The sequence below is a fragment of the Drosophila sechellia genome, chromosome 2L (assembly GCF_004382195.2).
Source record: "Drosophila sechellia strain sech25 chromosome 2L, ASM438219v1, whole genome shotgun sequence".
NCBI classification, from domain to species: Eukaryota; Metazoa; Arthropoda; class Insecta; order Diptera; family Drosophilidae; genus Drosophila; species Drosophila sechellia.
In genome coordinates this window covers 5,631,668-5,653,886 of record NC_045949.1, presented here as the reverse complement: position 1 = coordinate 5,653,886, position 22,219 = coordinate 5,631,668, and the positions used below count along the sequence as shown (strand labels likewise).

At 44.4% G+C, this 22,219-nt stretch overlaps 4 protein-coding genes across 7 annotated transcripts in view; 2 read left to right on the top strand and 2 right to left on the bottom strand.

Moving 5' to 3' along the window:
• The window catches only part of LOC6613522 (neuroguidin), a 37,199-nt gene extending 18,446 nt beyond the window's left edge, over nucleotides 1-18,753 (bottom strand). Inside the window, exons 1-2 of one of the 3 annotated variants that reach the window (XM_032727355.1) lie at nucleotides 2,356-2,559; nucleotides 2,085-2,138 (exon numbers count right to left, since the gene is read on the bottom strand). In XM_032727355.1, the coding sequence (XP_032583246.1) occupies nucleotides 2,085-2,138; nucleotides 2,356-2,445 (144 nt within the window). In that variant the 5' untranslated portion in view covers nucleotides 2,446-2,559. Of the gene's footprint in view, nucleotides 1-2,084; nucleotides 2,139-2,355; nucleotides 2,560-18,179 lie in introns of those variants that run through there. The other 2 variants (XM_032727357.1, XM_032727356.1) reach the window with 2 other exon arrangements.
• LOC6613519 (ABC transporter G family member 20) lies at nucleotides 2,650-9,926 on the top strand. 2 transcript variants are annotated; one of them, XM_002037951.2, is made up of 10 exons: nucleotides 2,650-2,948; nucleotides 6,695-6,807; nucleotides 6,866-7,288; nucleotides 7,352-7,445; nucleotides 7,509-7,855; nucleotides 7,912-8,327; nucleotides 8,380-8,566; nucleotides 8,779-9,044; nucleotides 9,109-9,195; nucleotides 9,262-9,926. In XM_002037951.2, exons 2-10 carry the CDS (start codon nucleotides 6,704-6,706, stop codon nucleotides 9,471-9,473), a joined length of 2,136 nt encoding a protein of 711 aa, XP_002037987.1. In that variant the 5' UTR covers nucleotides 2,650-2,948; nucleotides 6,695-6,703; the 3' UTR covers nucleotides 9,474-9,926. The 2 variants fall into 2 exon arrangements, with proteins under 2 accessions (XP_002037987.1, XP_032583240.1); XM_032727349.1 differs by having other exon boundaries at nucleotides 2,712-2,948; nucleotides 6,690-6,807.
• Nucleotides 14,717-16,710, top strand: LOC6613518. The gene has a single exon (XM_032727354.1). It carries the CDS (start codon nucleotides 14,796-14,798, stop codon nucleotides 16,083-16,085), a length of 1,290 nt encoding a protein of 429 aa, XP_032583245.1. The 5' UTR covers nucleotides 14,717-14,795; the 3' UTR covers nucleotides 16,086-16,710.
• A 552-nt stretch (nucleotides 18,754-19,305) lies between the features above and the next one.
• LOC6613517 (septin-interacting protein 1) lies at nucleotides 19,306-22,205 on the bottom strand. Its single transcript, XM_002037949.2, has 3 exons — nucleotides 22,019-22,205; nucleotides 19,689-21,967; nucleotides 19,306-19,624 (listed from the first exon to the last, which is right to left on the bottom strand). Exons 1-3 carry the CDS (start codon nucleotides 22,125-22,127, stop codon nucleotides 19,493-19,495), a joined length of 2,520 nt encoding a protein of 839 aa, XP_002037985.1. The 5' UTR covers nucleotides 22,128-22,205; the 3' UTR covers nucleotides 19,306-19,492.
• Between the last annotated feature and the right edge of the window lie 14 nt (nucleotides 22,206-22,219).

Genomic DNA, 22,219 nt, shown 5'->3' with positions numbered 1-22,219 from the left:
TGGTAATCGTAATTACGGAAAACCTGTCAGATAATCTCTAATGCTCTGTAACTCAATTATTATTGTTCTCTTTACCCCTACATGGCATTTTATATACGTCTAAAAATATAAACAAATAAAAAAATACCCCATTTCCTTAAAAAAAAAAACTTTTGTCAGTTTAAAAAAGCTGTGGTGCATATTTGTTAAAATTCATTGCATGAGTGGCATAATCACGAATATGATGAACATTTTTAATAAATATGCTGAATCACCCGACTGATCAGATAACGTAATTACACCGCTACTCGTACAGTAAAATGGCATATTGAATGTAACAGCTTGAAATATTTTTATTGACTAGTCCTCATTATCATTTTTTTACATTTTATCTCTGTTTATACCACCCCACAAAACAAACCCCACCAAAAATTTAATTTATTCTCAATTAATATAATTTATGAATAATAAATGTTGTTCTTAAATCTAGATTTTATGTCTTTGTTGAAAGTGATCATCCCTTTAAACTGAAAATTTGATAGTTAAGCTTGTCGAATGCCCAGGGAATGCATCAATGGAATTTCCAAATGATTCAGCTGCCGAAGGAAGTCAGGTTTAGTTACCCATTGCACAACAATTCGCTGGCTGATAAAAGTTTGCTACTTTTTTCACGAGTTCAGTTGCCATTTGCCCCATTCCAAAATATAGCCCGATTGAGTGGAGAGCATTTAAGCAGAGCAGGTGTGAGCAGACCAATAAGCGGACTGGGCAGTCTGTCCGCTGGTGGTCAGCAAACCCTAAGTGGGTTAAATCGTCGCTTGACCGACTGCCTCTCTGTGATAACAAACGTCAGCACGACCGCGGAGTGCAAACGCCAAAGACAACACCACCACCACCACCTCCACTTCCATTCCATCCCACTTCCAGCCCGCCTTCCATCCCACTTCCAGGCCGTCGAGCTGGCCAAGAGCGAGTGCCAAGCCGCTTGCGCAGTCGCAGCTTCAAGGTCGCCTATTGTAAAAGAAAGCGCCAGCGCACGGCCTTGAACACGAAAAATATGTTAAAAGCCAATGGCTGCAACAAGCAGAAGCCGAAGCCTGTGCCAGATAAAAGATGATATGGGATGAGAAACTTGAACTTCGATTTGCCCTCTTTTGTTTCGCATGGAAACGAATGTTTCAAACCGAAAACGAAATGTGAGCAAACAAGCTAGTTTTGAGTGCCATAAACTTTGCGCTTGAGTAAGACAATGGACAAAGCCAATTTTTTTTTGAACCAATTTGTATACTTGTTACTATTCGTCGTTTGGCTTTTTGCAAACTTGTGCAAGATGGCAAAACAAGCCAGCCAGCATCCCAAAAATTCGAAATAATTCAAATTGGGGTTAAATGGTTAGCAAATGGGTTAACCCCCTACCTTATTAAATCAGCTATGTTAACACCATTCAGTTGGCAGTGAGGAAATAAATACATTTAAATGTATTACTATATATTTTATTTAATATGAATTTGCTTTTTGCAATTGTGTGTGTGTTGCTAGTCTGGACGTAGTGTGATCTCGGAAATGATCCCAATTTTCTTTATGAGCCCTATTAATATGGGGAAGCTCTAACTAAGTAGATGACCGACAGTTTGAACAGTTGATCTTCGTTCAAAGTATACAATGTGAACTATGTTTGCTTAGACAAATAGACATTCTAATGGTCTCGTCATGACTCTATTACTTTTCCAAGTAAATAATTTATATATATTTTTTAAGTTTTTACCCGGAAGCTGAAATCTGAAGTGTGTGACCCTTGTATTTGAGTTATTTTTAATAATTTTTTTAATAATTTCTATTAACACTACCGACGATGTTCATAGGTTTATATAAGTCATAGGTCACAAAATCCTAGCTAATCCCCTCGAAGATGTGAAGTGGATTTTACAATCGAATTTGGATAATATTCATATGAACCATACATTACAAAGTATTACTATTCTTCAATAGGGTATGCACCCTAGCCCGGAAATCTAGTGCATAAAGTTCTGTATATTATTGGTTGTAAAAGTAAAATGTACAATTCTAATAGCGCAATTAACAGACAAATTTAAAATTGAACTTACTGCGGAATAATAATTGTTATTAACCTGTCGTGTTTCTAAGCAACGTTCACATACCTGCAAGTAAATTCAAAGAATAATTAGTTGGTTACGAATCAATTGGTTTCTCGATGAACTGGTTGTGGCAAAGGCAAATATTGAATTATTCATAAAGCTAAGTACCAGATAAATGCCCTTTTTGAATAACCGGCCGGCTATGGCATCGGATAATTATAAATATGTGTATAGAGAATTTATTCTCTCCACCTCTATAAGGATGTGGGTATATACCTACATACATTCGTATACACTCATTTGTAGAAGTTAACAGGTAAACGCTGGACAAAAAACGAGTAGATAGAAAAAGCGCAGCGTTGTGCCGCATTAATAATTTTATTTCGTACAATCTATCTTCATTTTTTCATACACTCGTTACCCAAGGAAACAACAAAAAACCCGCGCACAAACAAAATCTTTTTTATTTTCAGCACCGCTTCGCAAAGCGTCGCGAGCTGCGAGTGGAGCGCTGCGATCGACGAAAGCTAAGAGAAGCGATGACTGGCGCTGCGCCGGATTCGAGCCAAGTTGGGCCCAGTGGAGCGCCCAGTTGAGCCAAGCCGGGTGGATTGAGCTTGCGAGTGCGCGATCCGCCGCTTGGTCAGCTCAGTCGAGAAACGGAGCTTGCAAGCGACACTTGTGGCAAGCGGAGACGTTCAGCCGATCCGATTCGATCCAATCCAAAACAGCGTGAAAGACCGTCGAAAGAAAAACGGAAAAAGCCACTCGACGTCGAATCGGCGAAAAGCAAAGAAAAAATTGCAACACAAAAAGCACGCGTGCGCAACCCGATAAGTTAGAAGATTGGCGAAAAATCCCTCGACTTATACGGTACGGTTAACGAAACAAAACAATTTCTTCATACCCAAAAAGTAACAAAGTGTGTGAATAAGAACAGAACTTTAAGCGACTACAGTGTGAAATAGAAAAATATAACTATTTTAAATTTAATTACAAACGGTGGTTTTAAAACTGTACTTTAATATGTTAAGTGAGGGCTTTTTATAGCCCAAATACCGACTTCGAATGTGGAAAAACCACGCACACAAACTCCAGGGAAATGTGGGAAAAACGAAAGACTTAAGATACAAACTTGAGCGGGCTGCCTCGAAGCATGACCACATGTGTGTATTTTATCCGGGTGTATGTGAATTTCGTTGTGTGTACATAAGAAGATCTACGGGCCACGAGCCAAAAATATTGTGTTAATTATCGACACCGAAAAATGGTGAAAAACTGCGACAGCTAGCATTATTAATATATTTCCGGCGTTCTGTTTGCCTTTTCCAAATAAAGGTTTAGCAATAAAATAAATATCAAGTGTTTAAAAAGCTTACTCAAAGCTGAACTGAGAGCTCGACTGAGTCGAGTCGGCGGTTAAGCAATGCAAAATATTGCAACAGTAACCCCCCAACCATTTATTTATCTCTTCTGTGTGTTTTGGGACCCAATGATTTCTGCTTATTTTTCGGTTTCAAGTAGGAGTTAGAGCGTCACAAAGAAATTGATGCGAATTCACATAGGGATTACGGAGTTACAACTGGGGAAAATGCACATAACTTGGGCACAGCAATTTCCTCGGTGATGTAGTAATATCGGATGACAAAACAGAAAAAGTTTTACGCCTAAAAAGTGCTGTGACACACAAAACTGTGATGACGAACTAAAAACACAACGACTAGGACAAATCGCTTAATGAATAGCATAATGACATAAACTCACTTGTGCACTCAATGGGAAAAGATAAACAAACAAAAGCAATACTGGGACCAGATGCATCATCCTCATCATTTACAAATTTAAAGGGGATTGTAATGAAATATCTTTTCTTCTATAATCTTATTTTCTTATATCATATCTTAGAGACTTGACTTAGACGTTCTTTCCTAAAGTCAGGAAGTTATATCTCACTTATACTTATAATAATGATTACACATAATTAGAATCAATTGGATATGGTAACCGTAACATCTCAGTCGAAAGGTGAATGATACAAGCACAGGCGGGCAGCAATCCGAGGCAGACACAGCTGTTGTGGATATGTTGCTGCTGCCGCTGCCGTTGCAGTTTGACCGAAATGATTGTTGTGGCATTATATAAGAAGTGGCCATGCCACAAAAACGATGAAAGAGAAAGAAGAAAATGGTGAAAAAGACTGCAAATGAGAAGGAAGCAGTTGCCAGGAGTTTCAGCAGACAGCTGGCCAACCTGGAGAGCGAAGTGGTTTGTCGCAGTTGCAACGTGTTGCACGAACTAAATACCCACTAACACTGGAATAAGCCATCGCAGGGGCCCACCGTTGATATGGTTGGCCTGCTAAATAAGCCGTTAAACCGCATCAAGGTAACAGCAAACTTGTTGGCCATTTAGCAACGTGTTTGCCAATAATTGCACTTACTCCATCGGCCATGCTCGTGGCTGTGTTCTCGTAGAGGGGCTGAGAAAGCAATTTGGGGGTCCGTCCCTATTTTTCCTAAGCGGCTCACGGCCGTGTGGCAGCTCAATTGCAAACATTGCAAAACATTGGCTAATAAAAATGCGACTGCAGCTGATGGCAAGAAGGCAGCAACAACAACAGCAAGCAAGACATCAATAAATATAGCCACCAATTTTGGGCACCACTCGCAATTGAGTTACAACGTCAGCAGCGGCGGTCCGTTAACCAGTTGGCAACCTTGATGCTTACTTCTTGGTTTTTTTCGTTTTGTTAATTATTTCGGGTTTTTTTTTTCTTCTTTCTGTTATTTGTATTATGGCAGGTGTCGGTCGGTTTTGGATATCGATTGATATACCAAAAAATTTATTCATTTAGTGCGTATGTACTAGTGGACACTAAACCTTAGTAGTCCCTATGTTTTGACTATAAAGTGCTACGTACATATGTGGAAAGGCTACAAATCACTATACATGTTCATTAAATTCAAATGTGCATTGTCAACTGTGTCACACTGGTTTAATGGTCTTTTATTTTACTCAACACTTGCCAATTCGACTCGAAAGATGCGCATAAAAACAATAAAACTTAAACGACATTAAGCTGAAATAGTCGTCCTTTGCATCACGATTTGCTATGTTAAGCAAACAGCAAGCAAAGTTAAAAACAAGCCATAAAGTTATGACCACGACTGTGTGTTACTAACCTTACTCAATTTATTTTTCGGGTAAATGCTTACTTTTTTGTGGGTTATGCTTTCGAACGCTTTATGGGCGGGTTTTGTTTAGTTTTTTTCTCCACTTTATTGTTGATTTTGTTGTTGATTATGTATATATCATGGCGAGATAAATAAATGAGTAAGAGAGATAAATAGTTACAAATGCAATCAAGTAAATAGTTTATTTTTGGCTTGAGACTAAAACATGAGTTGGCAATCTAAGTGGGTCAAAGTCTGATTAGCGAGGTCACACGTATACACGAGTAAAATGATTTTTTTGTTGGTATTTAGGAATTTCTAGCCGCATATCAAAAGGGAATAGGAGTAATAAATGACTTAATTCATAAAATTTAACCAAAAGTTAGTTATAGTAAATAATAGTGTTTTACACATGTTATAGGTCTAATGGGTCGGAAAACAAATAACTTGAATTCGACACACTCGGTCGTTTTTTGTACTTTTCCCTCGAGCAAACGATATCTGTGACTACTTACTTAGGTGTCATGATCCACTTGCGATTCATTTCACATTTAAAAGTTTTTGTCTCGACATGCAACAGTCAGCACTTCCCATTTACAAGTCAGATCTTGTGCCCCTTAAACCTCTCATGACATGTTTTCTTTTCAACTAAAATCCAGTTCGCAAGGTGTTTATTTATTCTAAATGCATTTGTACTGACGTTTTGTGGACCTTAGGTATATAGATACTTCCATACAGAATATGATTGTTATTCAAGACGATTCTGCATCTTTTCATCAGAAGTTCCGTGCAGTTTGTCATATACTCGCAATAGTATGAGTGCAAAATACTGCATTTTAAATTAACTGAGCCGAAGTTCTTATACCCTTGGTGTCAGGAACTTGGTTTGACTGATGTTATATACAAAAGAACTGAATGCTCGTTTAATTTTACATATATAATTTAAAGTGTTAATTCTAACATATGTTGGTTCTCTTTGAAGGAGATACTTGGATGTGCAATTTAAAGTAGGAGGCCAATGAACCTTTTCTTGGTTAACTTAGTTAGAACTTACACATTTCGGTTTCATGTTCAGTCAACCGCAAAGATGGCTAATTAGCGAGTACTTAGAGCTCGTATAGAAAACCCAAAACCGAAAATAATTTTGGACCTCACAAGTGATTTGAGTGCCCCGACACGTGCATGCCATAAAGCCTGGCAAATCAATAAAATACATAACCAAATCAAGAAAATGCGAATTATTGACGCAAGTGATTTATGATGTTCCGAGTGAAGGAGTCAGAAATAAAAGAAGAGACCCTGAATAAAAAGTGTCTTTCTGTTTCATGGGGATCATTCATTCATAGGTTATAGTATTTATGAATTCCGTTCCTCGTAGAACTTTACCCGCTTACAAGCATGAATAATATGGAATAAATTATTTAAATTTATTATTGCACAGAATAGAACACAACAATGGCGGCCGTTGAGGTACGGAATGGCTATAAGTACTATGGCTCCAAATCAAATCCCAAGATTGTCCTTAACCAGTTGAACATGAACGTGATGCGTGGTTCTATGTGAGTTGCATTTCAGTTTTTTGGTAAATCAAACTAAATACTTCCCTCACTCGATCAGATACGGATTGCTGGGTGCCTCCGGCTGTGGCAAGACAACACTGCTCTCCTGCATCGTCGGCCAGAGGCGCCTCAACGGAGGCGAGGTCGTCGTGCTGGGCGCCAAGCCAGGAGAGCCGGGCAGCGGCGTGCCAGGATCGCGGGTGGGATTCATGCCCCAGGAGATCGCCCTGGTCGAGGAGATGACCGTCAAGGAGACAATCTTCTACTTCGGTCGCATCTATGGCCTGACAGACGAACGCATCCGGGAGAAGTTCAAGCTGCTCAAGGAGCTGCTCCAGCTGCCACCGGCTAGGCAGATGATCAAGCAGTGCAGCGGTGGACAGCAGCGACGCCTGTCCTTCGCCTGCGCCATGATCCACGATCCGGAGCTTCTCATTCTGGACGAGCCCACTGTGGGTTTGGATCCCATGCTGCGTGAAAAGTGTGTGCAAGATAGTGAAAGCCACAAAGCCTTCAGAATAATCTAATTTGTACAACTTTTCAGAATCTGGGACTTTCTCGTGGAGACGACGAGGAATAGCAAATTGGCTGTGATTATAACCACTCATTACATAGAGGAAGCCAAACAGGCTAATTGTGTAAGTGGACATGGGAATCATGACTAATAAAGAGTTTAGTATATACTATAATTACTTTTTTAGATTGGTCTTATGCGCAATGGTGTTCTATTGGCCGAGGATACACCTACCAACATCATGATCAAGTTCGGTACTCAGTCGATCGAGGACGCCTTCCTAATTCTGAGCCAGCGGCAGGGTAACGAAGATGAGTTGGCCCAAATTATGGATCACAATAAGAACCAGGCTTTGCCGGCAGCAGTGCTGCCCCCTGAGATAATAGACACACATGAGCCCAACATGCCGGAAAAACAGCCCATCCCGTTCGAGGAGCCCCTAAATGAGAATCGCAAAAAGATTTTCTTCACCACCAAGGGCAGGGTGAAGGCACTGATGACAAAGAATTTTGTACAACTCTTTAGACAACCCTCGTAAGTTCCAAGCAACATCCATTTATACAGTCCCCATTAATGACCAATATTTTTAGGGGCATTATTTTCATGCTACTGTTTCCCATCATACAACTGACGTGCTTCTATCTGGCCATTGGCAAGACGCCCACGAATCTTGAAATTGGAGTTTATTCCGGCGAAGTGGAGAACTATGGGGAGTGCTTCGACGAAAACCTGGTCACAGTCTACAAGGACAGCGACAACGAGAGCTGTCTATTCAACAAGCTATCCTGCAGATACATACGCGTGTTGGGTGACGATGTGGCCACGCGGAAATACTATGCCAGCGAAGCCGATGCTCTGAGCGATGCAAAGCGGGCCACAACCGTTGGCTATTTGCACTTTGCCCAGAACTTCAGCGATTCGATTCTCTCGGTGTTGGAGGATGGCATCCACTCAAGTGACGGAGCTGTGGACCACGCCGAGCTTAGTATCCACATCGATATGACGGGTAAGAGAGTCACTGTGCGAAGTCTTTCAAATCTAATAAAGTCTTTCTGCAGATCAACAAGTGGCGTACTTCATGCAGCGCAAACTCCGTGACAAGTTCAGTACATTCATGAGGAGTGTTGTCAAGGACTGCAATGTATCCACGGCCATTGTAGATCTGCCCGTCCAGTTCCAGGAACCAATCTTTGGCAGCACAGACATCGAGTTCCAGCAGTACTGTGCCCCAGGAGTGGTAATGACGTGAGTAGAGAATCCACACGATGGACCCGAGTACCAAACCTCTTCTCACATGTTTATGTTGTTTATTTTATGAGCTGACGAAATTCACCGCAATCCATTATTTGGTTCTTCGTTGGTAGTAAATCAGATCTTTGCTTGAATCAACATTTTCCAAAACCCTCACTACTGCTAACTTGTACTTCCATTTATTAATTTATTTAATTGTATCATAGCATGGTCTTCTTCCTGGCCACTTTGATGACGGCTGCAGTGTTCATTTCTGAGCGCATGGATGGCATCTGGGATCGAACTCTATTGGCAGGTGTCTCGGCCACCGAAATGCTGTGGGCCCATCTTCTAACCCAGCTCATCATCATGGCCCTGCAGTCGTTCGAGGTTATTATGTATATTGGCCTAGTTTTCGATACTTACAACAATGGGGATACCACAACGCTAATTGGGTTGCTAACACTGACCGCATTTTGTGGCATGTTGTTCGGTAAGCGAAGAAAGGAGATATATTCCCTGAAGTGCATTTCAAGAACTTTCCTGTAATCCCCTAGGTCTTTTCATATCCGTCTTTTGCAAATCGCATACAGAGGCAAACTTTGTGGCTACTGGCGCTTTTTACCCCATGATCATACTGTGTGGTAAGTGTTCTCAAGCTGACTTTCTCATCTTTATATTTTATGAAACCAATTTTTGAATCATTGCAGGACTCCTGTGGCCTCTGGAGAGCATGCCACAGTTTCTGCAGGATCTAGTGATGGTGCTACCCTTCACCATACCCTCCATCTCCGCTCGAAATGTGATCGAGAAGGGCTGGAGCATCACCCATGAGAAGGTCTACAATGGTTTCCTGGTCATGGCCGGCTGGACGATCATCTTCTTCGTGCTCTGCCTGATCGGCATCAGACGCAAGGCGTAATTTTGGACCATGGGCTAAACTTTAATATTCGGGGGCCTTTCATTTAGTTGTAACGTTTTAGCATTTTGATAGGTGATCTATGTATGTGCATATCGATTTAATTTAATAACTATCGGAAGCATATCACTCGCATGTTGTAGACTCTCATCACACAAGGAAACACATTCATACCAACGAATTGTAACATATTTTTAGGCAACGTTCTATATACTGCACTAAAAGTATCATAAGGTTTTAAGGGTGTCTCACAAAAAATATTTATAATACACAGGACAACAAATCGTACTCATTGACAAGCACAAATTTCGTATTTAATTATTTGATCAAATCACAAAAATTAGAACAAGTCATAAATTTGTACTCACATCGTATGTGCGTGAATTTTGTATATTAAATTGTGAAATTATGTAAATCGAAATTTCAAATCAACCAAAAATATAAACCTAAATTAAATAAGTGTAAGCGGATTTATTTTGGGGGTTTTAATAAAATGCTAGTCTAATTTAAAGCATAGGAACATTTTAAACAACAATTAAAGAGATGCGTTTAAGGCGGTCGACAGCAAATGTGTCAAGTTTGTTTTTCTGTGAAATTCAACACTGCATGAAACTAAAGTCCAATCCTCCTACCCACGCATATGCATTTACATATAAAATTGTATGTTTGCTTTTCTATATAATATTGCCTTATGTGTGTGTGTGCCAAGGGCAAGGACACACTCACGACGACGATGTCGAGGACGTGCCAAAGTTGCCGACACACTTCGGGCTGGAAAGTGCTAGACAGAATGTCTGCCCAGGCGGCTGACTCCCCCTCCCTGACCATCCTGGCTTTCTCGGTGTCTGCCAGCAGACATTTTTATTACAAAACTTTATCTTTGCCAAATACGAAAAGGAAGAGTTGGAAAAATATATAAAAAGCCATCGTCCTGCCATCCTGCTAGTCCCCGGTGTCCTTGTGAGCGTCTGTTTCTGTGGGTGTGTCAAGTGATGGGTGGCATAAAATCTAGTTTGGTATTCCATATAACTTGCATTAAATGTGCAAGATAGGAGTCATTGCAGTTTGAATGCACAGTTGTTGGCAGAGCATATTAAGGATTGCCAGATGAGAATTGAAATTGTGGAAAAACAAATGATTGTGAAGATGCAAATGATTAAGTACAAATATAAACATTAAATTTTTGGTACATTCCTTTAGTTTTGATATTATATTATTATATCATATCATACGTCATTGCAATTCCTAACCAGTTAGCCCAGTATTTGGAAACCATAACATATTTATTGTTGAGGTTGTCTGCCACTTTGGCAAAAGATAAATTTTATTTGCAAAGGCGCTTCAGACTGAGCTGTGAGTACTCAAGATAAACTGAATCTTTGTTTAATTTTGAAATTATTACCATTCCGCATTCTGCACACAAAATGTAAAGTGAACTTTTTGGTCAATCTTTCCGTCTGGCACACACAGACAGAGATTTTCCTGGGGATGCCCCACAAGCAACAACAGCAACAAGGACCAATAAAAACAACGTTTTTGACAACAAACAAAGTTGCATGAGTAGGTCAAGGTGCCCGAAAGTAGGCAACTGAAAAGTTTTCTCGAGCGTTGACTGCACAAACAATTTGGTCTGGTTTAAACTTCGAACAAGAACACCACAACAACACCCGGACAATATCAACAAACTGAAAAAACCTCCTCACTCCCAAAATTAACACTTTCTCCAGACTAGTGAAAAAGCTGTAACAACTTTTGACCCATTTCATCTATATGTATAAAAACATTTTTTGCCTTAAATTAACTTTGAGAGGGCGGCGTACTGAAAAGTTAGTAAAATGCTCTCGTAATTTGACCTTCAACCGAGTGAAGCCAACTAAGGACACAAACTCACACAGAGACAGCAAACAACCGAAATCTGGGGGAAAAGAGTAAATATTTAAACGTAATTTTGTTTGGAACAAAAGGAATTCTAGAGTCAGGAGCTTGGAGTTCACTCGGCAGGATGGTTTCTCTACTCCTATAGGTCATGTGTGTAGTCTGATTCACATCTGAAATCTATACCAGTTGCTTATTGTATATGTCAAATGTAAATGTACTTCACAATGAATAGATGATGCAATACTAGCAAAGACTATCTTCCACTTTCAAAGCAATTAGAAATTAGGAAATAAGTCTGATTATATATGAGATCAACCCAAAAATGGAACGATGACTTCTGTAAACATAAACAATGTCTATAAAGCCCCAACACAACTTTTACCCATCGGATGGGGGACCATATTTTGCAAAATTAAAACCATCTGGCCATCAAAATGAAAGATGACACAATTGAGCTTGGAGGGCGAAACGGCTTGTTGGGCTCCACAGTTGGAAAGGAATCAAAAACATTGCCGACTTTTGCATTTCATTGACCGTTTAAATGGCTAAGAAACACACAGATGGCACCGCCAACACACTCCTCTGCATGTCAGTCAAAGTTCTTTCTCTCGGCAAAATGGAGAAAAATTTGATTTGGGGAGTTTATTCAATTTGCTGCATGTGGGCCCGCCTGAAGGGGGCACATCACATAGATACACACTCACATACACACACAATCACACTCACTCGCACACAGGCATTTAAGTGCAGGCCGCTCAACTGATGTCTGACGGACAACCAGAGTTATGGCCAGTGGGTGGCTGGATTCAGTGGATGGGTGATTCAGGTGGCTTGCGGGGTGGCCAGTGTTGGGGTAGAGCGCTCTGAACTTTGCCAATATAATACAATCAACGTTGGGCTTCGATTCGATGCGCATTCGATGCGTTTGCCGCTGTTGAGGCAGTCGAGGTGGCTACCAGTCCAGCTACCGATGCGTAGGCCCACCACCCAACCACACGTGCCACCTGCCCCCCATCCCAATCCCAATCGCAATCCTCATCCACATCCACATCCACACCCACACACATGTCCTGGCCGGCTCTCATGTGCAGAGGATGCCATTGTACATAGGCTCGTTTCATTCACTCGCCCGAGCAGTGTGTTCGATTTTTACCCTCGTTCTCGCTCGCTCCCTATGTAGTTTATGTACTCCTGTGCACCGAGAGTTCCTTGTCCTGCACTCCGCCGCACGCAGGGGGGAATCCTGACCACACATGCGTTTGGCCTTTTGCCTGGCACACATAGCAACTACATCAGGTTGCTGCAGCAGCAGTGGCAACAGCAACAGAAATGTCGCGCTGTGTTTCAATCGTTTTATATGGCGCAACTGCCGATTGGATTGGCACAGTGGGCACTGCGTGGGATACTTCTTACACTTAAGTGAATGAAGCATAATAAATTTCAAATAATATTTATAAATTAATAGTATATTATTTAGCTTCATTTTGTATTTTGACCCAATCACAGAATTTTTTCTAGTTCTATCCCAAACTATTTTAGAGATCAAAGCAGCTAAATTGCAAAACTTTTGAACACTTATATGTACTATATACTATATACTCATACTTTTAATGAAATAAGTGATCCTAAAGCATAGTGCTCATATGTACATCCCATATGGTTTTTATGCGTGAATACCGTGCAATTGTACCCACTGAAAACTCTGGGGAGTAATTCAGTTCGAGTGGTATTTTTGTTTTGACTGATTGCATAGTTTCCTGGCTCACTGTGCACAAAGGCAGTGCTCGAGGAGCGTCGTCAGCCAATGCAGCGACCGGGAAAACAACAACGGCGGCGGCTGAAATACATGCGTGGGGCAAAGGCAGGAGTGCTGGGGGCGGGAGGGTCGGCTTTTCGGGGGGTGGTGGGAAATTTTGGGGGAGGTGGGAATGGGAGGGTGGCAGGGTGTTGCGAATGGAAACGTGGACGGCGAAGCTGGTGAAAATGGCGGCAGCGACAGCGCCGCAGCCTATTTCGGTGGCCAGAAATATAAAAAAGGGGCGTGGACGGGGGATGGGGCTCGTGGCAGCTGAGGGACAAAGTGCAATTCACCAGAGAGCGAGAGAGAGCAAATGGGTGGAAGTGGGCGGGCGGGCGGTTGGTCGGGCGAAGCATGGCACACACGGGAATGCAGTCGGAAAACGAGGACCTGCACACAACTGCACTGGGGACTATGTACGATCCGGATGTCGTGTATGTATTGCCATTGACCAGGACATTCCCCCTCTCGTTCTCCGAGCCCATCTCTTTCTGGCCTGCTCGCTTGTTTACCAATTTATTTTGCGCACAATACGAAACACGGAAAATGCATGAGGCCACCGGCTGTCTCCCAGTCCCATTCCCACCCACACGACCACCACCCACCGCCCATCGCCCACTACCCACCATCAGGCCAAAAAAAGCCCGATGCGTTGCAAACGAACGCAATGATATCCACACAGCAGAGCTGGCCAAAAGCAACAACAAGGAGCGGGGCGAAAAAATTGCAGAAATTCCAGTTCGATTTTTGGCCATAATGCAAAAAAGCATGCCGCCCTGCTCTCTCCACCTCCGCCCAGATGTACATACATATATGTATCTGCCATCTCGGTTGCTCCTGCATTCAGTGTTTGTTGTTAGTTTCCGGTTGCCACTTTGTGCGGGGATTTCTGCCTTTCCCCAGTTTCCTTTCCCGGCTTTTTCTTGCTTTTTTTCCCGACTTTCCTCGTGTTTTTTTTTTGTGTCCAGCTTTCTGTTTGCTTTTATATCCTTTGCAGGCCGCGACTTCCACTTTGATGGAACGAGCGCCGCGTTTTATTTTCTTCCTCCTTCATTGTTGCCCCTGACTTTTGTCAAAAAAAAAAAAGGAGGAGAAGGGGGTTTGGTGTGTAGTACCACGCTCGTAGTGAGTTTTTGTGCCGCATGTCCTTCGTAGTAGTTAGTACGCGTGGTCCGAAGTCAGTAATCAGCCCATACGCACTTCGCTGGTCCACGTAGAAAAAGTCGCTATGGAAATGCAAAGAAATGGAACGAACGACGTAGAAAGGAATGGCAACGAAAAATTGAAGGAAAATGGGGCACAAAGGATTCGAACGTCCTGCAAAAAAAAAAAAAAAAATCTGAATGGGAGAAGGCAGCTTAGAATGCCAGAGAGACACATTTTTCGTCGGCAAATATTCACTATTTTCGCCAACTTGATACTATGAAGCTTCTTGCAGCTTGAGAAATAGTTGCAAACCCTAAACTTAGCCGATAGATATGGGATATATCTAGATCTAAGCGATTTACTATAATGCTGGCGTAAGATTAATGTATGTTTCCTACATGTATTTTTATCGAAGCAGCCCGGCTCATAAATTCTGAAAATTTTCTTTAAAACTCGTACCCCATATAGATCGTAAACATATTGAATATAAACACTACTATCCAATGTGGGCTCTTCTGCTCGCTTTAGTTATCCTTGGGCTAAACAATGCAGCATCCTCGTTCCTGGGCTGGGATAATGCGTTTTACGAGCAGCAGGCGATGTATATGCGTCCTGGTGAGCCCCACATCCAGGAAGGACAGACGCTGCTCAACATGCTGTACGTGCAAAACCAGATCCATGTCTACTGCCAGCCGCCAACAGCGTTCTCCATGTGGAACGTCTTCCAGAGCAACAGCCTGCGCTTGCAGATAGCTGCTGGCGGAGATTACAGTCAGTATAAAGGAGCCACCGTGCGGGAAGTCTATCATGCGCATAGCCAGCAGGATGAGTGTCACGAAGGAAAGCCGTTGGGCCATTCCGCAGAGGAGGCACGGATCATTCCGATGCCCACGTATGACCACTCCTGTTACGGCATCTACACATCCAAGCCGTTCGTCCTTACGCTCGAAGTGATCAGTTTCGACCTTGAGCGGGTGACACAGTTCACCTTTGGCATCGTTTTATGGGTAAGCTGTCCGCTCCTGGCGGATTCCCTGCTTTTCTTCTACTGCTCAGCTGCGGCCCTGGGCGCCCACCTGGCGGGTTTGTTGGCGGTCGCAGCCACCCTAATGGCATCTGATGGCGAGCGGTACCTGCGACCCGGAACGCTCAAGGTGAACTTCAAGCTTGTGCTTAACGAGCGGCCCATTGTGATAACCCTGGCACTGGTCGGTGGCGCCTGGTTGCTGAAGTCCGCCTCCCAGAGCTGCAGCTTTCTGTGGCGGCGCACTCTCTTTCGCCGCCTGCATCACCGCTTGTTGAGGGCCACCTCCTACTGGTTGATCCTCACTGCATCCGATCACAGGTGCTTTGGAATGACCTGCCTTATGCTGCTGATCCCCTGGCCGGAACTTTTGACGGTGCTACGCTGGCTCAAAACCATATACGCTTGCTACAAAAGGGGCTCTGTTGAACCCACGGTCCAGGTGGAAATCGAGAACCAGGGCAACCCTAATTCTTATCAAGGCTCATATTTCCGGATCGGGAGATCCAAATACGATAATCGTTTATCCGAAAGCAGTGGAAGTTTTAGCCAAAATAACTTTTATCGCGACCAAGAGGTTCAGGATAATGCCTTAATCTATGAATCGAATTCTAATTGTCAAGGACAACGCTCCGAGTGGAACTGCTTCAACAGCTGTCTCCAGATGTCTCCGCTTAAAAGATCACCCCGTCCAGAACCCCATTTGACCTCCTTATATCGCAATCTTAACTATTCAAACTCGAAAAGCAGCTACACATTTATGAGATAAAATAACCTACAACCTACAAGAAATCGGACAAGGACTCGAATCGGTTGCGAGAATTTTCCATTTGCCAAGATAAGTTGCCTTATGAAAGAGGTTGCCGATGGTTGGGGCAGACAAAGTGGCTGAAAAGCGAGGAAATCTTTAGGCAAACACATGAACCCAAACCCAAAGCTCATTCATGACAATCAACCTAAGAACTGAGATAACAGATTCGATATGTTTTTATGCTTTATAAACAATTAAATCCATGTGTATTCTTTAATCGTTTAATCACCTAATATAGGAATCAAGAATAATAGTGGTGAATGACGGCTGAACTACAGTTAAAACCTCCTGAGCAGACGCCCATGGAGCTGCATCCGTGCCGCTTTTAACTTAATTGTCCTGATTAGCATGCGTCCGTGCCTGTTATCCTCGTTGAAATTTTTGTGCTTTTGACATTCGTTGGCGCATGGAGTTACAAAATAAGAGACTGGCCTCCATGCGCTGTGGGGCGAAGGGGTGTTCGGGTGGTCGGTGTTGGGGGTGTGGGGGGCACAAATGTGCCTATTACCTCCCATCCTGCCCAGCAGTTTACCATTAGCCACAGGAGCGGAGGAGCAGGCTGCTGATACTGATGCTGATGCAGCTGCAGCACTGGAACAACAACAAAGTTCGGTCAAACGTCAGAAATGTTCGTTCGCTTTGCCTATTGAACGCAGTGCAAAGCGCAGTGCAAAACGCAGTGAATTCACCCACTGCCCACTGTTCACTAGCCCACCACCACCCAGTACCCACCCCATGCAGGGACCAAGGACCTACTCCTCGGCCCGGGCATCGGCAAATGCAAATGCAAATGGGTAAAAAGCGCTTTGACGACCATGTGGATGGAGGCGGTTGGGCTGTTGCTGGATGCAGTGATGAGTGGGCGGTGGGGCAGGGTGGACAGTTGGCCGGGGCAGGCGCAAAACGCATTTCAAATCGAAAAGTGGTACTTCACTCATTTGGCGCGGGGAAACGGCGGCAGGTGACTAACCAGAGGATTCGTTTCTCCACATAGGAACGAATACAGGGTATCACAAAGAAGAGCAGACATGGCAAAAAGTTTACTTTCATTACCTTTCAGTGGTTTATGTTTTTTGAAAGTTTAAATGCCTTTAAACATTATTCATGAAACATAGTTAAAGATAACCGTTTAAAGTATATTTCCCTTTGGCCGAAATAAAAGGGTATCAGCTAGTGTCAACCCCAATTGTTCCATCACATTGGATGTTTCTCTTTTCAGTTGGTACGCCTGGCTGAAGGAAAAATTGACTAAATGCGCCGTTTTATGTGCATTACGTTCGAAGGCGACCTGTACGGGCGGACCCCGTCTGTCGATATCGAAGCACGACCAACCATTTCTAATTGCCATATTTCCCATAACTCTCCAAGCTTGCCAGTTTTCTATATCAGCTGTATACTTTTCGAAACTTTCCGGTTTTGGTGGTTGATTTGGGCTAGGGAAAGTGCAGTCAGGGGTGAAGTGGGGGTTGTGTTGGGTTTTTGGGTGGGTTGAGACTGACTTGGGTTGGGTGGTGAGGCGCGAATCGACTCGGGATGGTCGCTAAAAAGTGCATTTTGAGCTGTGGTGTCCCGTTCTGGGATTATGGGGGTTGTGCGTAATGGCGTCAAAAGGTCAGTGGCAGGGTGGAATATCATTGATTTGGAAACTAGAAATGCTGTTTTTCGAAAACTACACAGATTGATTTCGTGTTCAAGATATCAAAGTGTATAAAATTAATTTCTTGTAAAACTTAAAATAATCGAGATTAATGGGCTTAAGATGCTGATATACCACAAAATCTGACGTTGAATAATAGTTTCGATTATCATAACAAGCTACTTTAGGATTTAAGGGTTTAGGATTTGAGTAGCCTGTAGTACAAATAAAGACGGTACTGTAAAAAACTGTATCTGTATCTAGTGTATTTAGAATAACACAACAAATTGCAATAACTAGCAAACTTAATACCTGTATCTTAGTAGTGATAGATGGATATACAGGAATATTACATTTATAGTTATATTAAAACTTCTTTAATATAGCTTTGCTTTAAAATTAAATATATTACACACCTGCACCATTTTGATATCCTTGTGCGGGTGTCCCGTTAATGAGTCCTCCTAATCCAACGGGTATTCGCGTGCCGGTTGTTCGGCGAACGGTAAATTTAGCAGTGTGAGCCGTTAGAGCGAGACGCCAGCAAAACAAACGAAAGCAGCTACAACAACTGAACTTAAGACGCGAGAGAGCGGCGCACGTGGTGGAATCACTTTTGTTTTAGTTGCGCTTTTATTGCACTGCCTGTCGAATTCATTGAATTTGGGGGGGAAATACGCACGCACACACGCACTCACGACTGCATTGGCGGATAGTGTGGGCGGAGTGCAACGAAAGAGCGGGAGAAGCGAAACGAAAGACACGCGGTTTCAATTTGCTAGCAGTGCCTATCGCGATAGGAGTGCTTGTGTCTTGGCTTTTCAACTAATTGTATTGCACTGCGCGAGCTTCAGTTGACTGCACCGTTTCGAACCGCATCTGGCTCACTACTTGCTTGCTTTGCGTGCGCAACACGAACCGAACGCGAACTCAGTCAGTTTATTCCTATTTCTCCGACGCGTTCTAGAGTCAGCTGCGATGGACAGAGGTGGTAGCGGGCCGATGACCAGTCGATACTATCGATGTATCCAACATCGATGCCCGGCTGCGGATATCGATTAGTTGCAAGGACCGCTCCGGTTTTTCAAACATTATTTCCATATCCATTTGGTAAAAAAAACTAGCTAAATGAGAAGAAAATAACACGAATTATATAGTAAAAATTATGTATAATAAATGTTCGTCAAATTAGCGCCGATGAGTTTGCGGCGATGGCGGAACGGTGGAACTTGGAATATGGGAAGTTGTTTTTGTGAATTGTGTCCCGCTGACCTATTCTACCGTCAGTCGGGGGAGTTGAAATTTATTTAATAATGCCGCCTTCTTTAGTACAAGCACCACAGCCAATCCATGTCATGAACCGCATTGTTAACATCAAAACTTGCGCGCTAAATTTAAAGATTTATTAATCTGTTCAACGCACATAAATAAATATATACCGAAAAATACTGCCAGTCTTAAATTAATGTAGCATGCAGCTCGGACACAAACCATGGTGAATAACTTGGATGTAATCATATTAATTTCAAAATTATGTAAATCCGTTTTCTATTTTATACAGAATCCTTATATCAGATTACTTGTCCATATATATTTAGACATTTGCCCATATCTGCAGAGTCATTTCATTATATAATGAACTTATATTACAAACTTTGTGGTGAACAGGAAGAGTGAAACTTCTGATCCAATCCAATTAAACCTATCATACATTTTCGCAGCTATTTATTTAAAGAATTCCCGTTTGAGATCGTTCTAGCAGATGATTCAGCGACACCGGCTTCCAGTTGCTGAAGCTGCCATCGCTGACCATGCAGACGTGACGATCGATGTAGCAGAAGAGTTTTCCCACGCGATAAATCTGTGTAATCAAATAAATGTATTAGTATATAACGATCTTTGTTCGAAAACGGATTAAGAGTCACCTGTTTGCCCATCTCCCGTCGCCCTGGCAGAGGAGCGAAGATGATTCCCAAGTCGGCGCATTGCTGCGACACCAGCTCTTTGAACTCCAGCTGGGCGGGCGGATGAATCAGGTCCATCATTATGACTGGAGCCGGAGGAACTGGAGGCGGGGGCGTGGGCGTCACCGTAGGCTGCAGCAGGGCATCGCTGGCTCTGTGCATAATTTCCAGGGCTCGCCGCAGATGCTCCTTAACGCTGGGCTCGCGCAGAAGCGGTTCGCTCAACATGCTCTTCCAGCCGGTGTACCATCGGGAGATCTCCGCGTAGTCCGGCGACTGATTCAGCCAGACGACGAGCACCTGCATCCAGCGCGGGAAGAAGTGTCTGTCCAGTAGTTGGGCCATGTACATGGGATCGATGAGCTCGTGCCACTCCCACACCTGGTGCCACAGCTCCAGGTCCTGGTGCAGTGGATTGATGATGAGCTCGCCTAGAGTCGCCTGCAGTTTGGGCACTATGTACCGCTGCAGGAACTCTTGCATCTCTTCCTCGGGGAAGGCCTTCTGCCAGGGCGTAAGCATGGCCCTGGCTGAGCGGTCTTGCGGTGACCAGGCGCGCAATGCCATGCCCAACTTGCTGCGGATCTGAGGATAGACGGCCTCCTCCAGCTTGCTGCCCAAGATGGCGTGCCACGGCAGCACCCAACTGTCGATCGGAACGGTGTCGGTGAGCGGATCCCACTCCTGGACACCAGCCACCAGTCGTGGCAGAACCAGTTGCTCGAGAACCGAATCCAAGACCCAGCTAGGCAGCAGGGGTGCCCAGGCATCTAGGAGTGCGGCCATTGGCGGATGCTCCTTCGGTTCCCATGCGGCAGCGCTGGCCCGAAACGACGGCATCACGCCGGCCCAGATGAGCGAGGAGTACGGATCGAAGACGTTGCGGGGCTGCTGCTCTGCTGCATCTCCTTGCTGGAGCATGCCGCGCCATTTCTTGATAAGTGGCAGCGGTTCCGTTGGGTGTACCAATGGCTGCCACTGAACTAGTTCTCTCTTCAGTAGAGGCGCTATGACACCGGCTGCCAGATCTGCAAGTCCAAACTCTTGGAATTCGGTAGCGTAGTCCACGAGCAGCTCCCGAAAGAGTCGTTCCGCCTGAGGTAAACTCAAGTCTGGATTATCGCTTAACCGCTCCACCCGCTGCAACGATTCCTCCAGAGTGCGTATGTGGTTTTGTTCTAGCTGGACAATCTCCTCCAACTTCCGGTGCTCGCTCTCCAGCGCTGCCTGCTGGCTGGAACACTCGCGTTCCTGGTTGTCGATGGCGATGATCTGCTGCTCGCACTGGCTAACCAAGAGCTGTAGGTTGTGCGTCAGCTCGGGCATGGCAAACACGCAGGGAGGAGCGGATCCCTTTTCCGTCGCCTCCGTTTCGTAAAGCGTCTCCTCTGGCGTAATTTTAGCCTGTCCCAAGGCATGATAGCCACTCAGCACTCGTCGCTCTGGGCCTGTCATATCGATCACCCGCACATTGCCCAGTTTCTTGCTCAGCTTCTCCGACAGTAGGTGGCTGGACGTGTGGCCCTTGGCAATCACCTCCTCCACGGACTTGTAGTAGTAGCGCTTGCCCTGCCGCTCCATTGGTTCGGCGCCACCGGCTGGGCCCTTTCGCCACTTGTTCAGCTGGTCCTTGAACTCTTTCGCCTCGCGCACATCCTCATCCACCTTGATGCTCTTGTTCGTCTTTCCTCCGATGCTTGCGGCAGTTTCGGGTCCATAGGCGCCGATAGCACCTCTGCCCTTGCGGACATGGGCTTGCACCGGCTGCGAGATGCCCTGCAGGTCTTTGCCCAGACCCTTACCAGGCTCATAGCCCATTTGGAGAAGCAGCTTAGCTCCAATGCCGCGTGTATGCTGCTCCCAGGCGCCCACGTTGCGCTCGCTGGCGATGTGGGAGCGATGCTGAAATGTGGTGCTTGGCTGTTTCCGGCCCAGCGTTGGCCTCTCCTCTTCTGATGAGCTGTTGGAGCTGCCCGGGACGTTCCGGCCAAAGGCTGGCCGTCCGCTGGCGTCGGAGTCGTCGCTCTGCTCGCCCTGGTCCGCATCTGCTCCTTCTTTTTGCGATCCCTTCTCATCATCGGCTTGGAGCGCCTTCTTCTTCTTCTTTCCCGACTGCTGAATGCCGCCGGCGACAAAATTGACGGGCATGGTGTAGTCTTTGGGTTTGCGGGCGGGGCGCCCCCTTCGCTTGTTTCCGCCCTCGCCACCACTCTCCTCCTCGCTGTCATCAGCCCAAATACCTGCAAAAAGTTCGTTTAAAAAATAATTCCGGCAGGTATTTCAATACATACCGTAGATCTGTTGGTGCCTGCTCTGGCGGCCACGGGGTCGATTGATGTTGAACTCATTGTCCAGATCGTAGTCCGTTATCTCGAAACGCTCGTAATCGCTGTCCGACATCCTGACTAGACGAGTATATATTACTTACAAAAGAAACTGAAACTTTTGTGAATGTAAACAAATGCACCATTGACAATAGGGATGGCCCCATC